This window comes from Homarus americanus, unplaced genomic scaffold (genome assembly GCF_018991925.1).
Source record: "Homarus americanus isolate GMGI-L3 unplaced genomic scaffold, GMGI_Hamer_2.0 scaffold25483, whole genome shotgun sequence".
Lineage (NCBI taxonomy): Eukaryota > Metazoa > Arthropoda > Malacostraca > Decapoda > Nephropidae > Homarus > Homarus americanus.
In genome coordinates this window covers 4,262,112-4,282,978 of record NW_024726235.1, presented here as the reverse complement: position 1 = coordinate 4,282,978, position 20,867 = coordinate 4,262,112, and the positions used below count along the sequence as shown (strand labels likewise).

The window sequence follows — 20,867 nt, the reverse complement described above, 5'->3', positions numbered from 1 at the left end:
TATGATGTCAGTGATAACGCAACAAAGAGCACACACTGGCGCAACTCCACGCGCCGCTTGCCCAAGCAGAGGGGAGGAGGAGGGAGAGGCAGGCAGGCGTGGGCGTGGGTGGGCGCGTAAGCAAATTCAAAATAGCTGCCTGCCGACACTCACCCGTGATATGTCAAAAAAAACTGTGTTAAGTGAAAGTTCAGCTCTGGCAAGGCACCGAGTATAATGTGTAAATGCGCTATGAAACCTCGTTAGGCGGGGTAATACTGTATGTATATATATATATATATATATATATATATATATATATATATATATATATATATATATATATATATATATATATATATATATATATATATATATATGTGTCAACTCGCCACGCGTCCCACATTCCGCGCTTCACGCTTACGTACCCCGTCAAACAGGAATGTTTCACATTTCAAGGGTGCGTGTACCCTTTTACGCTGAGAGCGGCTGGCGAGGCCGCTGCCATTTTTGGATCCAAACCTCCCGCCATCTCCCGCCATCCGCCGCCATTTTTGGATCCAAGCCTCCCGCCCTCTCTCCCGCCCTCTCCCGTCATCCACCATGTTGTGTAAACGGCGCGAGAAGGGTGCGCACAAGGTCGCCCAGTCATCAAAACATTACCGAGTTCTTCACCCGCCACCCACCACAGCCGGCCCAATTCAGTGATAGTGATAATTATAGTGAGGATATGGACTTATATGAACTTTGAGGGGTTTGACAAAGAGGCCCTGGAAGCCTCTGTGGTGGATAGTGATACAATTGATACAAGTGATACAGGTGAGGGCCAATAATCTGCCCTCTGCCTCGGAACCAACCCCCCATCCCCATGTGCCCAGCCATCTTTTCTACTAATGTAAGTGTTAAAAAACCTAATATTATTGATATTTCTCTTAATTATTAATTGTGTGTGCATACCATCATAAAATTAAGAAGCTATTTTTACTACAACGTAGGTATTGTGTCTGAAAAAGTGGATTTTGGGGGTCGGCCTGGTCTCTATTTCAATTAATCCCATATGTTATGTTGTTCACTTTACGCGTTTCTCACTTTCCGCGGTACCCTGTGGGTTGAATTAACAGCGTAAAGTGAGGGTTGACTGTGTGTGTGTGTGTGTATATATATATATATATATATATATATATATATATATATATATATATATATATATATATATATATATATATATATATATATATATATATATATATATATATATATATATATATATATATATATATATATACAGTTGTACCCCACTTAACGCGGTCAATAGAACCCAGAGGGTCCCGCGCTAAGTGAAAACCGCATTAAGTGAACAACAGAACATATGGGATTAATTCCAATAGAACCCAGCCCGACCCCCAAACTCCACTTTTTGACGACAAATAACTATGTTGTAGTAAAAATTCTATCTTAACTTTATGGTGGCATGAAAAACAAGTAATATAGAAGAGGTTAGGTTAGGAAAGATAAAGGTTAACATAGGAAAAATAAAGAATAGGTTAAAAAACGAAAATTTTTGAGGAACACTTACGGTAGTAGAAGAGATGGGTCGGCATACGGGGATGGAGGCTGGTTCCGAGGCAGAGGGCAGATTACTGCCCCTCAGGTGAATCACCATTACTAGGTGAATCACCATTACTATGTGAATCAATATCACTGTCACTTACAGTTGTCATGGCTTCCCTGACAAATCCCTCAAAATCAACTTCACTATCACTATCACTGGCTTGGGCTGGCTGTGGTGGGTTGCGGGCGAAGAACTCGGTTATGCTTTGCTGACGGCTGGCTTTGATGTTGTCATGATACACCGTGATGTACGGCTCCATAGCCTGCACCAGTCGGGTATGGAAGACGTCATGGCGTTCATCGTCAGTGTCGCGGGAAACGATGGACTTAATTTTTTCTGTTAACTCTATGAGACACTTAATATCACTATGACTTAAACTAGGTTCTTCGGAGAATGACGCACCTTCTTCCTCCTCTTCACTGGCGGGTTCTTCTTCCAACATCTCGTCGGCAGTCACTTCAGGATCTCTGATCACCTCCATGATGTCTTCGTTGGTGGTCTCGGAGAAGCCTTCAGCTGTAATACTGAGCGCAGCTTCTCTGGCAAGGTCCACTGCTACTGCAACAGTCTGAACCTGACCAGTCACAGGTTCACTCCTCCTCTCACCTGGTATGCCATGCAACACATGTCTCCATGCGTGACGAATCGTAGCAATAGTCAGCAGATCCCATGCCTCCACCAAGAAGTCTACAGCTTGTTTGACGTTAAACTTCTTCCAAAATTGTTTGACGAGAAGTTCTTGAGTCGCCGCCTCTTGTTCCTTGTCCTCGTCGCTTTTACTCTCGCTGTCGGTGTCACCCAGCTTACGCAACTCATCCTTGGTGTTGGTAGAGTCGTTCAGGAGCTTGAATTTCTTTGCCGAGTATGCAGCTTTAACATTGCAGATTAACTCCTGGTCCATGGGCTGGATTAATGACGTAGTGTTGGGAGGAAGGAAGACCACTTTTACGTTGGGGTGACGATCCATAAGTAGGGGCGAGTGTCCAGGTGCGTTGTCAAGGAGCAACAAAATATTGAAAGGAACATTCTGTTGCTCGCAGAATTTCTGCACGTCAGGAACAAAACAGTTGTCAAACCAGAAGAGGGACAGAGAAGAGGACATCCACGCCTTACGTGCGGTTAGCCAGTGGACATTAAGCTTGTTCATGTCCATATTCTTGTAGGCGTGCGGCTTGCGGGCTTTGTGAATCACCGATAACTTTGGTTTACAGGTACCGGAGGCATTGGTGGTAAACAGGACGGTGATGCGTTCCTTCTGCATCTTCCGGCCCCTTACCTTGCTCGCAGACTGGACAACGAAGGTCTTGGAAGGTAACTTTTTCCAGAAAAGACCAGATTCGTCCATGTTAAACACCTGGTCGTCAGTGTACTGTCCTTCCTCCATAATCTCACGTAAAAACGGAGGAAAATCTCTAGCCGCCGCACGGTCAGCACTCGCTTCCTCACCACCAATGCTGATGTTGGTGACCTTGTTCCTCTTCTTAAACCTATGCAGCCAACCAGAGGAAGCATTGAAGGGTTTGGGCTCTGCAATTCCCAGTTTACGTGTCACTGCTGCGTATAGCTCACGTGCGTACTCCTGCACTGAGCGCGTGTCCACCGCCATGTTGCGTCGCGCCTGACGCACCAAATAACTCACCAGCAAAGTTTCCACTTTTGCCAGCACCCTGTTCTGGCAATACCTGATAGATGAAGCACCTGCAGACTTTGTGATCTTCATGTGCTCCTTTATCTTGGCTGCATCCTTCTTTATTGTACGAATCGTAGATTCGTTGACGCCATGCTGGCGCGCGAGATCAACTTGGCGTCTTCCTTTCTCCAAATCTTGAACAATTTGGTACTTCAGCTCGTAGCTTAATGAACGTCGTGTCTTCTTTGGTTTAGTGCCGCTGGGTCCAGGTAAGGAAAGGTTTCTCTCTGGGGGTGGTGGTCCGGCGGAAGCCATTTTACGGAACAATGGATGCGCGTTAACCCGGCGTGGCCTTGAGGGATGAAACTGCCGCGGCTAGGTCAAGCGTCGTCTCTCCTCCCTCCCTCCCTCCCCGGGGTAGTCACGTCATAATACTTTAAGCCAATTACAGCTAGCAGCAGAGGGGGGTAGGGCTGCATGGCCAATCACAGTCCGAGACGTCATATGACGTCAGTGATAACGCAACAAAGACACACACTGCGCAACCTTACCGCGCCGCTTGCCCAAGCGGAGGGAGGAGGAGGGAGAGGCAGGCAGGCAGGCGGGCGGGTGGGTGGCGCGTGGTCAAAATCTAAAAATAGCATCCGAGCCGGACACTCACCGCGTATATGTGGAAAAAACCCGCGTTAAGTGAAAGTTCAGCTTTGGCAAGGCACCGCGTATATGCGAAAACGCGTTAAGTGAAACCGCGTTAAGCGGGTGTATATATATATATATATATATATATATATATATATATATATATATATATATATATATATATATATATATATATATATATATATATATATATATATATATATATATATATATATATATATATATATATATATATATATATATATATATATATATATATATATATATATATATATATATATATATATATATATATATATATATATATATATATATATATATATATATATATATATATATATATATATATATATATATATATATATATATATATATATATATATATATATATATATATATATATATATATATATATATATATATATATATATATATATATATATATATATATATCCATTATCAATTAGTATATATAAACACAATATATATCAAGACATCCATTATGATCACCTTTAATGAAAAGCTCAAAAATACACTGTTTTATTCATAGCCTCTCACAGAACTGAAGAAGGATTCATACAAATATTACTCATCCCCAACACTTGATTAAAAGTAAACATAGTTAAAGCTTTCAACATCGCTCTCAATGGAGGGATTCTGAAAGGGACGAAAGAGAAAATGTACAGTCAAGGACAAATTTCACTCCCTGTGGTGAAAATGAATCACGGGAATGAGTCTCCAAACTGACTTACTTTGACTGTTTCATCTTGGGTCGATGCTGCTTCATTTTCGGCAGGAGCAAACTTTTAACCCTGACTGTATGTCTCAGGAGGATAGAGAAAACATGTCTCCATGGAGGCCTCAAGAAACAAGTGGTCCCTCGGTTAACGAGCACAATTCGTTCTAGAAGGTTGCTCGTTAACCGAAAAATTCGTTAACTGAAACCATTGTTTCAATGGGTTTTTGGGTAATTGGTTCCAGCTTAACGAAAATTGCCTAAAGTCAACAAAAAAGGTACAGGTAGTGGTGTGTATGTAGAAGGCTCCTTGATGATGATGATGGGAATTAGAATGGGGGTGGAGGAGAAGGAAGAAGAGAAGGAATTGGGGTGGAAGAGAAGTCACCCCATGGCGCCATTTCACCCATAAAATTTTAGTTCACTTGGTGTAATTAAAGATTATTTTCTTTAAATCAACACTGCACTGCATTATATATTGTCAATATGTAAAATAAATTTCAAAATGACCAATAATTTGACTGGAAACACAGAAAAAAAGCATTTATGTTGAAGAGAGTCTGAAGCAAGATGTTACCTCCACTGAAAAGACACAGAGACTGACGCCTGTATGGTGTGTTGACAGGCTGTTTGGCGCACTAAAAACTAGTTTCCCTGTACTTAAATTATGTTAAATACTTATTAAAATGACTAAAAATTTTAATATAAGACTTTTAAAATTATTGAATAGTACAAACTTCTTGATATTTACTAAAATAGTAAGGAATTTAAGCCCTAGAACCGATTACTGTACGGTATTGGCGGACTACTACTACAGCTGGTGGGCAGCCAAATGCAGACGAAAACATGTTGGGAAAAATTCGTAAGGAATTCGTTAATCGAGGGAATGCTCGTTAACCGAAGTTAAGAATCTTATGGAAGGTTAACCGAAATTTCGTTAACCGAGGCACTCGTTAACCGAGGGATAACTGTAGCTACATATTTTATGGACTATTGAGCGTAATATGAATCATCTGATTTTAAGTTAACTAGCATGTATGACTGTGGTTAGTACAATGGGAGGTAACGGCGACTTACTTAGTTCGTGCAGACATAAGACTCCCAAGCAAGTACAAAACAATGACTTGGACATACCTGAATTGTGATGTATTATGGTCCCTCGAGGAGCTGTTAACTTTCACTAACCTGGAAAAAAATCAATCATATTAACCTTCCATCCAGCTTTAGTCGTATTTTATAATTTTTTGTAAGGGTTAAGGAAAACGCTGCCACTTCTACTGTACTGCATTACTGTATATATTAGAAGGATCTCAAAGATGTGTTTGTTTTAAGGCAAAAATGTTTATTAGGTGGGAGAAAATTAAATAATGATTGTTTACATAATGGCAACAGTCTGTGGGACTACAACAATTGGCAACAGAAACCAGCCTAAGGAGGTTTGATGACAATATCATAAAGGTCTGAAGGAAAACTGTATACAGTATATTTCATTCTACAATTTTTCTTTCTCTCCTATTAGATAAGAATCTGTGCATTACAACCTGATACTCTACTATCTGTAATTTCTTTTTGCATCATTGTAAATGCATGACTATAAATACAACGGAAAATTTTAACTGTGAAGCTCCCCGAGTTGTCAAAAGAACCGAACTTTGTTACTTAAGAACAGTAAAAGTATTTTATGCATAAAGTACTCAAGAACTAAAAGCAAAAGGTAACAACAAAATTATTAATTGTCTCAAATATTCAAATAAATCCACAGTACAGTAAATATAAAATACTAGTTAACTAAAGGTAAAAATAAAAGACACATAGCATTACACATGTTTATTTGCAAATCATTCTATTGGGAGTAATCAATAACTGATTCTTGAAATTTTGGCCTGAATATTATAAGCCCAGCATGACCTACCGAAAGAGAATACCCTTCATACGTTCAACCGCTCTTCTCCCTACAATCCATCGTAGGGATAGTGAACGAGCTGAAATATATATACATCCAACACTATGATCATTTTCTTCCTTATCCAACCAAGTATCATCGAAGTGGACTTATGGTCCACAGACATAATGTTGTCTCTGTAACTGTCCCAATGCTAACGCCCTTCAACACTAATGCCTTGACTGTCAGGGACCTCCTACCACAGGACAAGTCACTAACCACTATAGGTCACCACCTACTTAACGTAATAATTTAGATTTAATACTCATACACTACCCACGCTTTGGTGGGCGCTAACTCTCATTGTCTTTAAATCATATCAATATTGTCTCCATATCACAAGTCGTAGCGTGTCCTGCGAGATATGAGTACCAATGTATTGGGTCTAACCACATGGTCTTGTGACTAGGCTTGTTGCCCCCTGGGGTGTAATAAATCAATTAAATAATAAATAATCATCCCAGCATGACTAAACAGACAATAGCAAGTTAAGCTTCAGAGATAAGTCATATAATGTCGGGAAGACCTCAGTAACTCCATTCCATCTCCTGGGCATGCCATGCAGCAATCAAGCTCCTTCAGTTAAGTTTGTGGATAATTGTTGCCTCCATAGTGACTGAGTTTGATTAAGACTCACCCCTCTAATTGGGGTGTGGCTGTGGTGACATTACTTTTCGATTCTAGTTAATGTGTGGCTGAATTTTTCACACCCCGTAATATCTGGGCAGTGCTGGCAGGAGGGAGGGTGCAGTGGTATTTAGTTATTTAAGCAGAATTTTAAATGCACTCAGTCTTGCACATATGTATAGATACAGGCTTTATATCTATTACAGAATTATGTAAAGCATTTTAGAATCAAAGTCTCTTTGAAATTCATTTTAGGTACAGTACAGGTATACTGTATGAAAAGAGCAACTGACGTCTAACGGGATGACCTAGCCCCTGAAGGAAAGGTGGGGGAGAAGAGAGGGTACTCGATGGGGAAGGGAGGATAAGAGAGTAGGCTAGGTGAGGTGGGTGGTCAAGGCGTTAATGGACACAAGAAGATCAAAGGGAAGGTCCGCTGTCATCGCCACTGCCACCTGACCTGACCTGACCTTACCTCACCTCACAAGACCTCTAGGTATATGACCAAGTGGTGTCTCCCCAAACCCACACCCACACCATACCCTTCACAGCTCCACCCATACTACATCCTTGACCACCGTAGGGTCAAGACCAATTCAGGCACTGCTCCTGCTGAGCAGCAGCCCCCCTTGGCCATGTTCAGCCCCATTCCTGAATTCCCTCTCCCCGACCCATCTTCACCACCGGGATATCAACATAATCAAAAGTGACAATTTCGTTTCGGAAAGAAGTCGAACCAGTGTTGAACAGTTATGAACAGTGTTTAAGCCAGTGAATTCAGCACTAGACAGGATCAACGAGAGCCGTGACCCACCAGTGAGATAAACACCCCTGGGAACCATCCTCTGGCCAGACGATGTTAATCCGTCCACCCTGGGAACAACAGGGGGCAGGCTATGCACCTGACTACGAGATAACACATCACCGAGCAGAGAGAGTGAGGTATTGTGACACCACCCCACACCACACAGTGTCCCCATGACCACGTGAGGTCCTTCATATCAACACCCAGGACGAGTTACTGCACCACGTGAACATCACACCACCCGACGTCTCCATGACCACGCGAGGTCCTTCATATCAACATCCGAGGACGCGTTACTACACCACGTGAACACCACACCACCTGGTGTCTCAATGACCAGCCCAGGCCCAGGCCAACTGTAAACTATAATAATCTGTTTGTTCAATTCATGTTCCTTCTTCTTTCAGTTATGAAAGCTTTTGTTAAAAGACCCACCTACCCCATGTCTTTGTATGTAATAAATCATTTTTGTCCAATGTATATTTTCAGCCTTCAGGCTGCAGAACTTTTTCAATAAACCGTTAATTGTTATTATTATTACTATTAATATTATTACCATACCCTCCACCCACACAGCTCTTTTACTATGGTTAATATAATTAATTAAAAAATATATTATTAGTTTGCATGTAACAAGTAACACTTGTTGTTTGTTTTTCAATTGTAATGGAGTAAAAGTATTAGAAAACCATACTTCAATGAAAGTACCAAAAAAATTGAGTACACTACTTTTTAAAAAAGTAAATATGTACCCAAAAATTTTTACTTTAGTACAGTACTCCAGTAAATTTGTTACATTACTGCACAACTCAGAAACTCCTGTATTATCAAGTTCTGTTTTTAAATCACATTTCTACTGTTGTGTGTGTGTGTGTGTGTGTGTGTGTATGTGGTTCTTAAGTTACCAGTGCAGCTGATGTAAGGTGGATTGGAGAGTTCACTGGAATCAATAGATATACTGAAGTTGGTTGACGGTCGGGTAAATTTTCTGTGCAAGGATTATTAATACTACTGTTTATACAAAAGAAATTTATTTAGCACCATTCATAAAACTAGTGACAAAATATTTTGGAATATGAAACTTATTTATGAGTAGTAACAATAAATGCCATCATGTTTCATATTAGAAATAATTATCACTCATAAATTGCACCTCAGGGAAAATAATCAACAGAAATGAGCCAACCCGGTACTCCCTGAGCACAGCTGATCAGAACACAATACATTGGTCCCTCGATTAACGAACATAATTGGTTCCACAGAGTCGTTTGTTAACCAAAAATTTCGTTAACTGAATCTATTATTTCAATGGGATATTGGGTACTGTAATTGGTTCCAACTCTCAGAAAAAGTACATACAAAATACTGTATATCGGTAATAGAATTAACAAAACATTAAGTATAAAATAAATACAGTACTGTACTGCACAGTATACTGTACAATAATAAATAAAAGACAATAGAATACTGTATTTTAACTTACTTTGAGGTGTGTATGTCGTATTCCCAGCAGCTTTGTTTACATATCAAACAGCTGATTGTAGAGGCAGTCAATGATGACATGCCATATTCTTTACAGAGTGCATTGGTTCTAATGCCTTCTTCGTGTTTCATAATAACTATCAATATGTGAACTAAATTACAGAATGACCAATAATTTTAATGTAAAAATGCAAAAATATTCAAGAGACCAACAAACTCGATGTTCACTCTACTGTAAACAAAGTTAAACTGGGAAGCGTTGTTAGGTGATTCAATCAGCTGATGGGCACACAAAAACTGTTCTCTGTACTGTATATATTATCAATATGTTAACTATATCTTAGAATGACCAATAATTTTAATATAAAAAATGCAGAAATATTCAAGAGACCAACTTTCTTGACATTTACAACACTGGAAACGAATGTAAACATTGAACTGATTACTGTACTGGCGGACAGACCAATCAGCTGATGCGCACAACAAAACATGTTTCTCGTAAGGCTTTTGTTAATCGAACTGAAAATCCTTATGGGAGCTAATTCGTTAACCAAAATTTCGTTAATTGGACCATTCGTTAATCGAGGGACCACTGTAATCATATTATATCTAATGTTACACTGGTTACCAATATAATACAAATTACATCTTTAAATTTCAATACAAAACTATAACGAATTTTGTATAACATGAAAACCACATTAGAGAAAATAACCAATCCTGTCTGAGCTTATACTGTACAGTACAGGACCTTATGTCACTGAGGGGTCACATGAAGGTCAAGTGTTTTATACCGCACATACATCTCAAGTTTCATATTATAATTTACATAGTTGGTCAACTTTCTGGGATACAGTATATCCATTATAGTTATTACAGTTATCACACAAGAACACCTCACACTGAAAGGTGGTTGTGAACTAATAATTATATAACTTATTCTTTTAAAATAATCTTAGAATAAAAAAGCCCCATTAAGCTTATATCGATACCTGTATCTAGAAATGGATGGCACTGCTTATGTAGCAATTGAAAAGGTTTATTAAAGCCCTTATATTTCTTAATAAATTCTTGGTTAATAATTACCATACAGTACAGTGCAGTACAATAATATCCCTGATAGCAAGAATCTTTGAACCCCAGAACTTTCCAATACCCAGAGATCTCTCAAATATGGAAAGCTGGAAACGTTCTGCACCATTTGTTCCTGCTAATATTACAGTACAGTACAGTATATTGCATTCAATACTTGTCTCTCAATATCACTTGTTTTACTCGTTTCAATTTTACATAATGAATCACTTAATAATAAACTCTAGATTATCTTGATGATCTTACCCTGCATAGTAAATACACAAGATGTTAAGTAAATACTGTACTGTAATTACTCTTTTTAGGATTTACATTCAACAAATAAATACAATGCCTTGAACTGTATACCCCAGTACAGTATAGTACAGTACAGTACAGTACAGTACAGTACAGTACAGTACAGTACAGTACAGTACAGTAAACTAAGCTGCACCAGGAAGACATTTATATCTCAGCCCTCAATCTGAAAAGTTAGAGGAACACTACAAAAACAGGTCAAGTTATTATGGCCATGAAGTACATGTATAGGGTTGTTTTTGTTGATGGGCCCGCAGTCAACACTTTAGAGGCATCACAGCACGGAGATATAGGGTCTACCGTAGGTATAATATCTTTACTCAAGCATCTAAATTTCTTGAACCCAACAAAAATTTTGAAAGAACAAAAGTTTCTGAAAATGTCAACAGTTGTACGGAATGCATTATTAAGATGTTTATTATTTTGAATATGAACATATCTAAAATAAACTTCACAAAACTGCTATTGCTAATTTCTTACTAAAGAGTTAATTAGATCAAAAGAGAGACAAAGTTACTGAAAACATTGTGATAAAAAAAAAATAAACATCTTGAAAATTTAAAAGCCGATGACAAATGGAAAAATAACATTTGCATAGAGAATAACATGTGTTCCATTACTCCTCAGGGCTCAACAATAATGATATTTTGTAAAAGGACAAATCTGAATCAACTTTACAACAATACATGAATAATAAAATCTAAATCTATATTATTGGCTAAGTAAAATGCTTATTTGATTGTACTGTACATGTAACATATTTAAGTACATTATGGGGAATGTAATAAAATAACAAAATTACTCTTAATAAGTACAGTATTGCTCTGGATAGTGTGGGAGGGAGAGGTTTATGTTAGTCTCTGGTGTACACAAGACCAGTCACTCACTGGAGGTGTGTCATTGCCTACAGTGCCGACCAGTATGAACACTTGTCACCGTCTCAGAATAAAGTAACTTTCTCACCAGTGGTCAACCATCCTGTATAAAGAATTACAGATGACGTACAGAAAATGGTTTCCTTCACAAAAATGGAAAGTAGATCCACTGTCCTCTTTTCTACACATCAATGAATGAGGAAGGTGATACAAGGCCAAATTATGGAGGTAACAAAAGAAACATATAAGGTTTACAAAATTACTAGTTTATAAGCTTAACATGGTAATGCTCTTCAAACAACAACCACCAAGACACTCTAGGACAGAAAATCTGATTTTCCATACTGACTCATGCAGTACCAAAAGGTAGTACAGTATAAGTCTAGTTTGTAAGGCATCACAGGCTTAAAAATAGCTGTTGAATATGCTGGTGTAGATTTTGAGTTCACACAAATACTTTTCCTTAAAAAATATGGTAGGTGATTGTTGCAACTCTCGACAGTACAAACAACATTTTTTAAGTTCCTAAATGAACTGGAACTACTTTATGCTTTCACCGGTTTCAATTTGTCATCAAGATCTTTCAAGAAAGATTGAAAGTATGTGCGTAACTCTGGCTCCATTGCTTCTACTAAGCCACTTACAAACGTATCTACTCTCTCCGCGTCCTTTTCTGTTTCCTCCAAGTAATCTTTCATGTTAGATGTACCTCCATTGCCTTTATACGTATCGTGGCATTTCATTGCATCATTAAAACATGGCCCTCGCTCATCCACTTCATCATTACGAGGCATTTTTCTATACACATACAACTCAATAATATTTCCTACTTCGAATCCTTGATACTTCAGCCAAAACTGGTACCTTCCTGAGATAGTAGTCATATTTTTGGCTGTAACAGGTACATCTACTATATCTTTATCTTCTGGGTAAAAGTCATCTCGAAGAAACCTGCAATGCAAAGACAATAATCTAATTTCACAGCAATTATCAATACCATATTGTACTTCACATTTGGTTTGTATTCCACTCCTGTACTTCACATTTGGTTTGTATTCCACTCCTGTACTTCACATTTGGTTTGTATTCCACTCCTGTACTTCACATTTGGTTTGTATTCCACGACTGTACTGCTATTTAAAGTTTGAAAAGTAGTCATCCTTACCTGAAAAAAGCCTCCTGTCCTCTTTTGGGTAGTTTACAGAATTCTTGAATCTGACGCCACTCTTCCAATTCTTTTTTATTTGCAGGAACACCTCGCTGCACCCGAGGAGGCATGAAAAAAATTATGGTACAGTACGTGTGAACACAGCATAAATGCAAGGCAACAAATTAGAGAGATTTCTAAATTCATAAGACCCATATCTAACCTTTACAAGAAACAAGGTACATGTACAGTACAGTGCTCTTGTAATGTTACAGTATTTGTGTTGCAGTGAATATTATCAACAAAGGTTTTATATTCACAAGTTTCTTGCAAAACATATTACTAGCCTCTTTGCAGTCCAATAAAGGCATTACCGGTACTGGTCGGCAAACATCTCAATATCCAGATGAAAATTATAGATCACACAGTACAAAACTTAATGTACAGGGGTATTTGAGGATCTTAAAAAAGTCCACATTAAACCAACTGATCACTGAGGGGGTAACAAATTAAATTATCAATAGAAGCAGTAAGAGTAAGAAATTAGTTGACAGACAACTGAGAGATGATGACAGTAATTTTCTGGCTGAGGTGACAAAGTAATGATGTCTGAATAATGCCAAGAAGGAACAAGCAGCACGGTACAGTATGTTAAAAGAATAATGGTCACACTCCCTGGTCTATGTGTGAGGCATTTATAGCCAGTCAGTCAGTGTTTTAGTTCCTGCAATGATTCACAAGAACTTTAATGACAACTTTGGATATTAAACTCAATAAGAGACAACACCAAGATGCAAGCAATTATCTTTGAAGCTCACCATCTTCCTCTTCAGCTGTAAATACAAGGACAATAGGAGCCAGTCTCAGCCAGAAATGAATTCTTTCAATACAGGTTTTTTTTTTTTAATGTTTTATCAGTGATTTTTGAGCCACGTACTGTATTGTATCAACTGAATTCAACAGAAAACAAACATGCAAGACTAATTCACCCACACACAAAGCCCACACTACCCAATGGACACAATTTACTGTAACGCCATACACGAATACAGCTTTGTCTATGGTGGTTGAGATGACACTGATAAAATTATAAAATAAATGTTTATGTGTACTGCAATTCTATGGGGCCGGTAGAGTTGAACACCACCCCACAGTATTATGAACAAATCACCTTTTCTCCTTTCAATTATTTAAATACAGTAGTTATTAAATGTAATTTGGTTGTTGATCTAAAATTTATAATTTATTACAGTAAGTAAAAGTGAATTCTGTTCCGTTCACCCTATTTATCACCAATGCCACACATATCATAAACTGTTTTATGTTACTTATGTAATTCAGTTCCTCAATGATGACTGAGAAACTGAAACTTTCAGTCAGTGTCAAGATTAAACTCTGGTTATGTTTGTTCTCTTCCTTTCTCACATTACATTACAGACTGACCCATTGTTTTCACCCTCAGTACTCAAAGAGTGCACGACTGTATCCACCAATAAGACTTGACTGTCACTACCCCCCAACACAGCGCTCTCGTCATTGGTCAGTTGTGGTTACAACTTACAGCCGGAGTGAACTTGTCAATGTCACGGTAGGTGGTTATGATGGTACAGTAACAGAATACTTAAGGCGGCGATACAAGTTAAGGTTGTGACGGATGTAAGGCAGAAAGTGGAGGAGGCGGGTGTCACATCACAATGAGACACCACATCGATGAGTGCCACACACCTGCCTCCAACACGGACAACCTTCATTTTGAATTATTGCATTCCTCTAAATCTCTATATTGGCAATACATATGTACAGTATTAATAATTCTATTACATACTGTATTAAAAAATTAACTGTGTTAAGTTTATTTATGTACTGTTCTGTACATGGAAGAAGCAAACATGTTTTTTACCAAAGGTGTTGGGGGAGCATGAAATTTTTTATGGGTTCCTTAGAGTACCAAATATTTGAGATAACCTGAAGGTTATCCCTCCCTCCCAGCCTATTTCATCTTAATTTTTCACCCTAATACAGGACTGTAATACCTAAGGGTGGGTAGGTTAAGTAGAATAGAATTAGGGTGGTTAATCTTAAGTGAAATAAGCTTGGATCTCATCTTTTGGTGATCCAATATTTGTAACTTATTCTGGACGACAGGAGTCTTCAATATTAAATTGAGTTGATTCAATTTGGATGGTTTTAATTACCTTTCCATTATAAAATGGGAACAGAGGAACTAAAAATGGTACAGTAGACAGACAGGAAATATGGGTGAGGACTAAAATGGCTATCATGGCCCTGTTCTGTGTACAGTATTTTAAAACTGTGATACCCATTATAATTAAGTTTCATGAAAAATATACAGTAGCAGTACAGCTATACTGTAGCTAGTATAACGCTATATTTGTATTTTTGTGGACATCACAAAGAAGCTGGAAAACCAGCTTTTTGAAGTGAGACAGATTGTAGGAGTATGGAAACACAGAGCATTCCACAGTTTGGCTGTGTGAAGAAAGAAGGATGCATTATACCGGGTTATTCTTGTGTGACTGACATCCACACAGAAACTATTGTACATTCTGATTGTTATTCTGTGTACATTTCTGGGAGTAATGTAGTACAGTATTTCTGTACTCCTATTATATCACAACTTCACAAGAGCAAGAGGTAATGATGCAAGAACAAAATTAGTGCTTCAGCATCTAAGCATTGCTGGTGAACTGAAAATACTAAATTTGGAGACACACTGAGTCACCCCAAGACATCAACCACTCCACCATTTCACTCCCTGCTCCTTGGCCTTGTGGGATATGGTTTACTTATATTATAAGATACAGTATTGTATTAATGTTAAATCAGTGTATTTGGTCATTTAATCTTTGAATACTGTACTTCAGGAGTTGTGACCCTGTCTTGCCACATAAGAGGGAGCTTGGAAGCGCTACATATGCCTAGTTCCACTTTCTAAAAGTGGGTTGGTGAAAGGAAGATCATCCACTCTCTTAAAGTGGGTTGGTGATAAGAAGGTCATCCACCAGATAAAAGAGGGTTGGTGATAAGGTCATTCACTCTCTAAAAGAGGGTTGGTGATAGGAAGGTCCTCCAGCTGTAAAATTGCTTCAAATCTACCTGATGGCAGCCTGGAGAGGCTAAACAAGACTAACCCAAACAAAAGTGGAAAATGGCTGTAAGACAGTGATGTTGATGTTCAGTGGAACATAGGTACATCAGGGTCCTTACCTGGGGACCATTGGCTAAAAAATTCAAAAATTTACAAAAGGCAGCACAGTACTGTATCTTTAGATCTGCTTTGGGCTTCCTTTAGTCATGAACATTTTGAGGAAACATTGAAGCTTGTTATAAGCATTATTAAACATTGTCTGGTTTTAGCAGAAATGACCACTGGGTAATACACTGTATATACTGTACAGTATATTCAGGCATGACAATGCTAAGTGGATTGTTTCAGTTTGGTCAGTGATGGACTCAAATCAACAAAGTACTAGATAAGTGGAAAAAGGTGAAAAATATGGTCAAAGAGTCAATGCTGTAAAGATGAAAATAATGGTCGTTTCCAAATTGGATATAAATCCTAAAATAAAATTATCATAGGCAACAGGTTACATAAACATGTAGAAAATTATGTGTGTTTGGGAAGTACAGATAGCTAAAATTACCTGTGGTGGTTGATGTACGGAAGAAACCAAAAAAAGAATAGGGCACACAAAAGTGCATTTACTAATCTAAAAGACCTAATGAAAAGAGACATTAACTTCAATTTGAGAAAAACGGCAGCTAAAAGCTTTATATGGCAAGAACTAGTGAATGGGTCAGATGCATGGACACTTTCAGCAGACACCAGAAAGAAGTGTTGTTATAAACAAATGCTAAGAATAAGATACACTGACAGGTAAACAATTGATGAAGTACTAAGAATAGTAAAAATTTAGAGAAAGAATTAGGGATGGGGGGATAACAACAGAAAGACAGGGGAAGGCAGAGACTGTGATGAATGAATGAAATTTAAAAAAAAAGGTTCCTAAGAAAGTTACAAAACATTAGAGGATTGGTAAAAACTGCCAGACTAGGTAAAATTATCGTTTTGGTCGTGCACCTATTTTCCATCAGAAAAGGACAATTTTAATGCAACCTAACCTAACCTAACCCAAAAAACAAACCCAAGCCAACCCAACCCAACCTAACCTAACCTAAATTCGCTGCATGACCGAAACGCTAATACCCCGAGAATGTTTAGTGGTCTCCAACACTCAGATATGAGGACGATGCTCTGATTGAATGAGTTGTTCCATGTGGCAGTGTTAATTGACAGCACGTCAGTCATCATCAACTAGGTATATATTTATATACATTAGGTGCAGCTGTCATGTCCATCCTTGGCAAGAATAAAATCCAAGTACAGTAGTCAGTCAATCCTTTATATTTTACAATTATACAGTATAGTAGCCCTGACAACATACATTATTATTGACCATACCTGTTTTTTGTCGTCTTTATCACTATTACGGAGACCTTTCACTACTTTAAGCAGTTTGTCTGAAATTTCTGTCGCCATGGTCTTGACTGGAACTCTTATTACGAGACTCTCCTCCTTTCATGTACGGTTGTTTACTACTGTAACTATGTACGAGGCAACAATAGTCACCCTGTCTCAGCCATAGTTGCCAGTTCATGAGATGCCAACAACTATTTATCCATTTACATTTCAGTAAAATCGATATACATGTTTACATTGCTTGAGTATACAGCACATGATACTATAGATACGTGTAGGTATACAAACAGTGGTAAGCGGTAAAAAGATTTAATTAATGACAGTCCGAGAAAGCTGTTAAAAGTTTTTTCATTGGTCTCTTTACCGAACGTTTAAACCCCAGCATAAGAAATTCTCTAATAACAGACGTCTTTCTACCATGATATAAGTACGTCTCCTACCATGATATAAGTACGTCTCCTACCATGATATAAGTACGTCTCCTTACCATGATATAAGTACAAGTAACAAAATAGACCTTCAAATATTTGTTACATCACTGCCATACTTTTACTTTTTTTACTTTTATCCTCTTCGCCACTGATCGGCTTGTTAGCCGCTTGGGCGATCGGTCACGACTCTTTTCCTTTATATTCTTCACCAAAAGGTCGGCTCGCTAGCCGCCCGGGCGATCGGTCACGTCTCTGTCACGCACTGTTGGCAAATACTGGGCATGCACCGGCTCCTGAATGTACCTGAACCCGCTCCAGTGTTGGTCAAGTCTTCTCTTGAAAGAGCTCACACTCGGTGCCGTCACAACACTTTCTGGTAGATTGTTCCAAGAGTTTACAACCCTCACTCCGAAAAAGTTTGCCCTCACGGTTTTCCGGACTTGCGGCTTCTTCAATCTTGAGCTGTGACCCCTTGTGGGGCGAGCGTCCGCCAGCTCCAAGTAAGGACACTCAACTGAGTAGTGCCCCCTGAGATGCTTATAAACCTCAACTAGGTCCCCCCTTGCCCGTCTGTAGTATAAGCTAGGCAAGTTCAGGCGCTCCAATCTCGCAGGGTAGCTGAGATGCCGAAGTGCAGGCACCAGCTTGGTGGCCCTCCTTTGAACATTTTCAACCAACTGACAGTCCCTAGCATATCTCGGGGACCAGATGGGGTGACAGTACTCCAGATGGGGAAGCACTTCACTCCTGAAGATCGTCACGAGGGACGGACCGTCTAGATATCTGAACGACCTTCTTATAAGACCCAATAATTTATTTGCCTGATTTACCTTCTTCTCACAATGGCCCGAGAACTTCAGCTCATTGTCAACATACACACCTAGGTCCTTCTCACACACAGTCTCAACTAGTACATTTTCTTCATCCCGTTGGGACATATGGTACGCCTCCTTACCGTTGGTACGCCCCAGGTGCATCCTCTTACACTTCGTGACATTGAATCTCAGCAGCCATTCCTTCGACCATTCCTGGAGCCCACAGAGGTCCTTCTGCAGCTCTTCACAGTCCGCTTGGTTCTTAATTTCCCGAAATAACTTGGCGTCATCGGCAAACATTTGTATGGAGGAGTGTACAACGTCAGGCATATCATTTATGAAACAAACAAACAACAGCGGGCCCAATACACTACCCTGCGGTACCCCATGGTATTAATACCTCATCTAACAGTGTCCAGATTAGTTCTTGTAAGGTTCGCGTGATGAATATTAATAATAAATGATGATTGTAAGAATACACAATACCTGCTAGACATTTCCAAAGCAAAAAAACACACCAAAAATGCATCAAAATTACAATGAGATGTTTCACTAACCAACTTTACATTCACCATCATTACCAAACAAAACTGTGGTATGAATTATAATTGGAAATAATTTTGTACCTTAATTAAGTGAACGTATATCTGGTTAAAAATGTGTACATTTGAGTCTATTTTTGGCTTTTATTTTAGTGTCTTAGTTGGCATCATCAGATTAAATGCATAGTATTCTCACATTATCAGTTAACATTAATATAGACCGAATGTGAAAAGGACCTGGCTGTTGTGGGGAATAAGTTGTTTGGTTCACACTCAGGATGGGATGGAGAAAGGAAACTCACAATGTGCTCTCTGTATACATATTGTATTGGATGTACAATGCAGCTTGGTGCTGGGAAGGCAGCGCGGTTACAAGCGTTGAGTAGAGAGAGCTGGTTGGTGAGGGTGCTCAGAGGAGGACAAGCTTGTGGGTCACCATGCTCGCCGGCGGGAGCGAGGACCGCCAGGCAGCGGCGGAGGAGGTGGTGTTCCTTGCTGCGGCTGTAGCTAGAAGAGGAGAGTGGTCACCACGAGGTCAGGTCTTTTATAGCGGAGGTAGGTGTGGCTTAATAGTTGACCTCCGTGATGTATGGCGACGCTGGTTGACCTAGACTACGAGGCATACACTGGGGAATTCGCGGGGTCGGCTACTCAGCGACAAGCGTTTGTAGGGGAGAAATCCACTACAGTGTGTATGATGACAACGAACTGTTGAGTTCCCCAGTTAAGACGTCCATGCTCTAACCGCTTCAGGAGGCCTGAGTCCTCCATTTTCTATTAAGCACTACCGCAGAAACTCGGGTATTTCTCAAGTAGCTCATTTTACTTTCATCCTCCTCATCACTGATCAGCTCGTTAGCCGCTTGGGCGATCGATCACGTCTCTGTTCGTAAATTTAAAATTGAGAGAACACATTTATAATATAGTCCATTAGATATGTATGAGTAGAGATGAAGTATTCAAGATTCCTTGTGAGTGATGTTGAAAGCTTCAACTGTGTTTGCTGCCAATAAAATTGTCAATATAAGTCAGTGTAGAGTCTACTGTAAGAAATGAGGTATCATTGACGTCGTCCCTAGGGATACCCCGAGTCTTAAGATTGCTACTTAAATTAGATCATTTTGATTAGTGAACATCAGAGATTCCGATGCGTATATAAACATCGTTATAAGTTTTGTATTTTAGAAAGTAATTAATTATCCGGAAGGGAAGTGTCAGTCTACTTATCTTAAGAATCTAAGTGGTAGAAGTTGATACGTCTGTTATAAGCCCCTCCCACAATGTAGGGTCATTCTGAGTACTTGACATCAGTTTAATTCTTGTCTTTGACAGCTTCAGGTATGGACACTTGACTGAGTAGTGCCCTTTGAGATGATTATACACCTCAATTAGGTTCCCTTTTGCCCGTCTGTAGTATAAGCTATATAGGCAACTGCAGGCGCTCTAATCTCGCAGGGTAGCTGAGGTGCCTAAGTGTATGCACTCACAGTCTCTAGCATATCTCGGGGACAAGATGGTGTGACAGTACTCCAGACGGGGAAGCACCTCACTCTTATAAGACCTACTAGTTTAGTTGTTTGACTCGCTTTCTTTTCACAATGGCCTGAGAACTTCAGTTCGTTGTCAACATACACTCCCTGGTCCTTTTTACATTCGATATCTATTAATGCTGTTTCTTTATCCCGTTGGGACAT

The 20,867-nt window shown here is 39.1% G+C and overlaps 1 protein-coding gene across 1 annotated transcript; it reads right to left on the bottom strand.

The window, feature by feature from the left end:
- Nucleotides 1-9,800: 9,800 nt before the first annotated feature.
- LOC121865451 lies at nt 9,801-17,555 on the bottom strand. The gene is made up of 3 exons (XM_042364891.1): nt 17,368-17,555; nt 12,903-12,997; nt 9,801-12,688 (listed from the first exon to the last, which is right to left on the bottom strand). Exons 1-3 carry the CDS (start codon nt 17,443-17,445, stop codon nt 12,283-12,285), a joined length of 579 nt encoding a protein of 192 aa, XP_042220825.1. The 5' UTR covers nt 17,446-17,555; the 3' UTR covers nt 9,801-12,282.
- Between the last annotated feature and the right edge of the window lie 3,312 nt (nt 17,556-20,867).

What these genes read in the sequence shown, in the direction of transcription:
- LOC121865451 (XM_042364891.1), bottom strand. Translation starts at nt 17,445, where the DNA reads ATGGCGACAGAAATTTCAGACAAACTGCTTAAAGTAGTGAAAGGTCTC. An exon ending in ATAAAGACGACAAAAAACAG is followed by an intron (nt 12,998 to 17,367) that starts GTATGGTCAATA and finishes CCTCGGGTGCAG; the next exon opens with CGAGGTGTTCCTGCAAATAA. An exon ending in GGACAGGAGGCTTTTTTCAG is followed by an intron (nt 12,689 to 12,902) that starts GTAAGGATGACT and finishes TTTGCATTGCAG; the next exon opens with GTTTCTTCGAGATGACTTTT.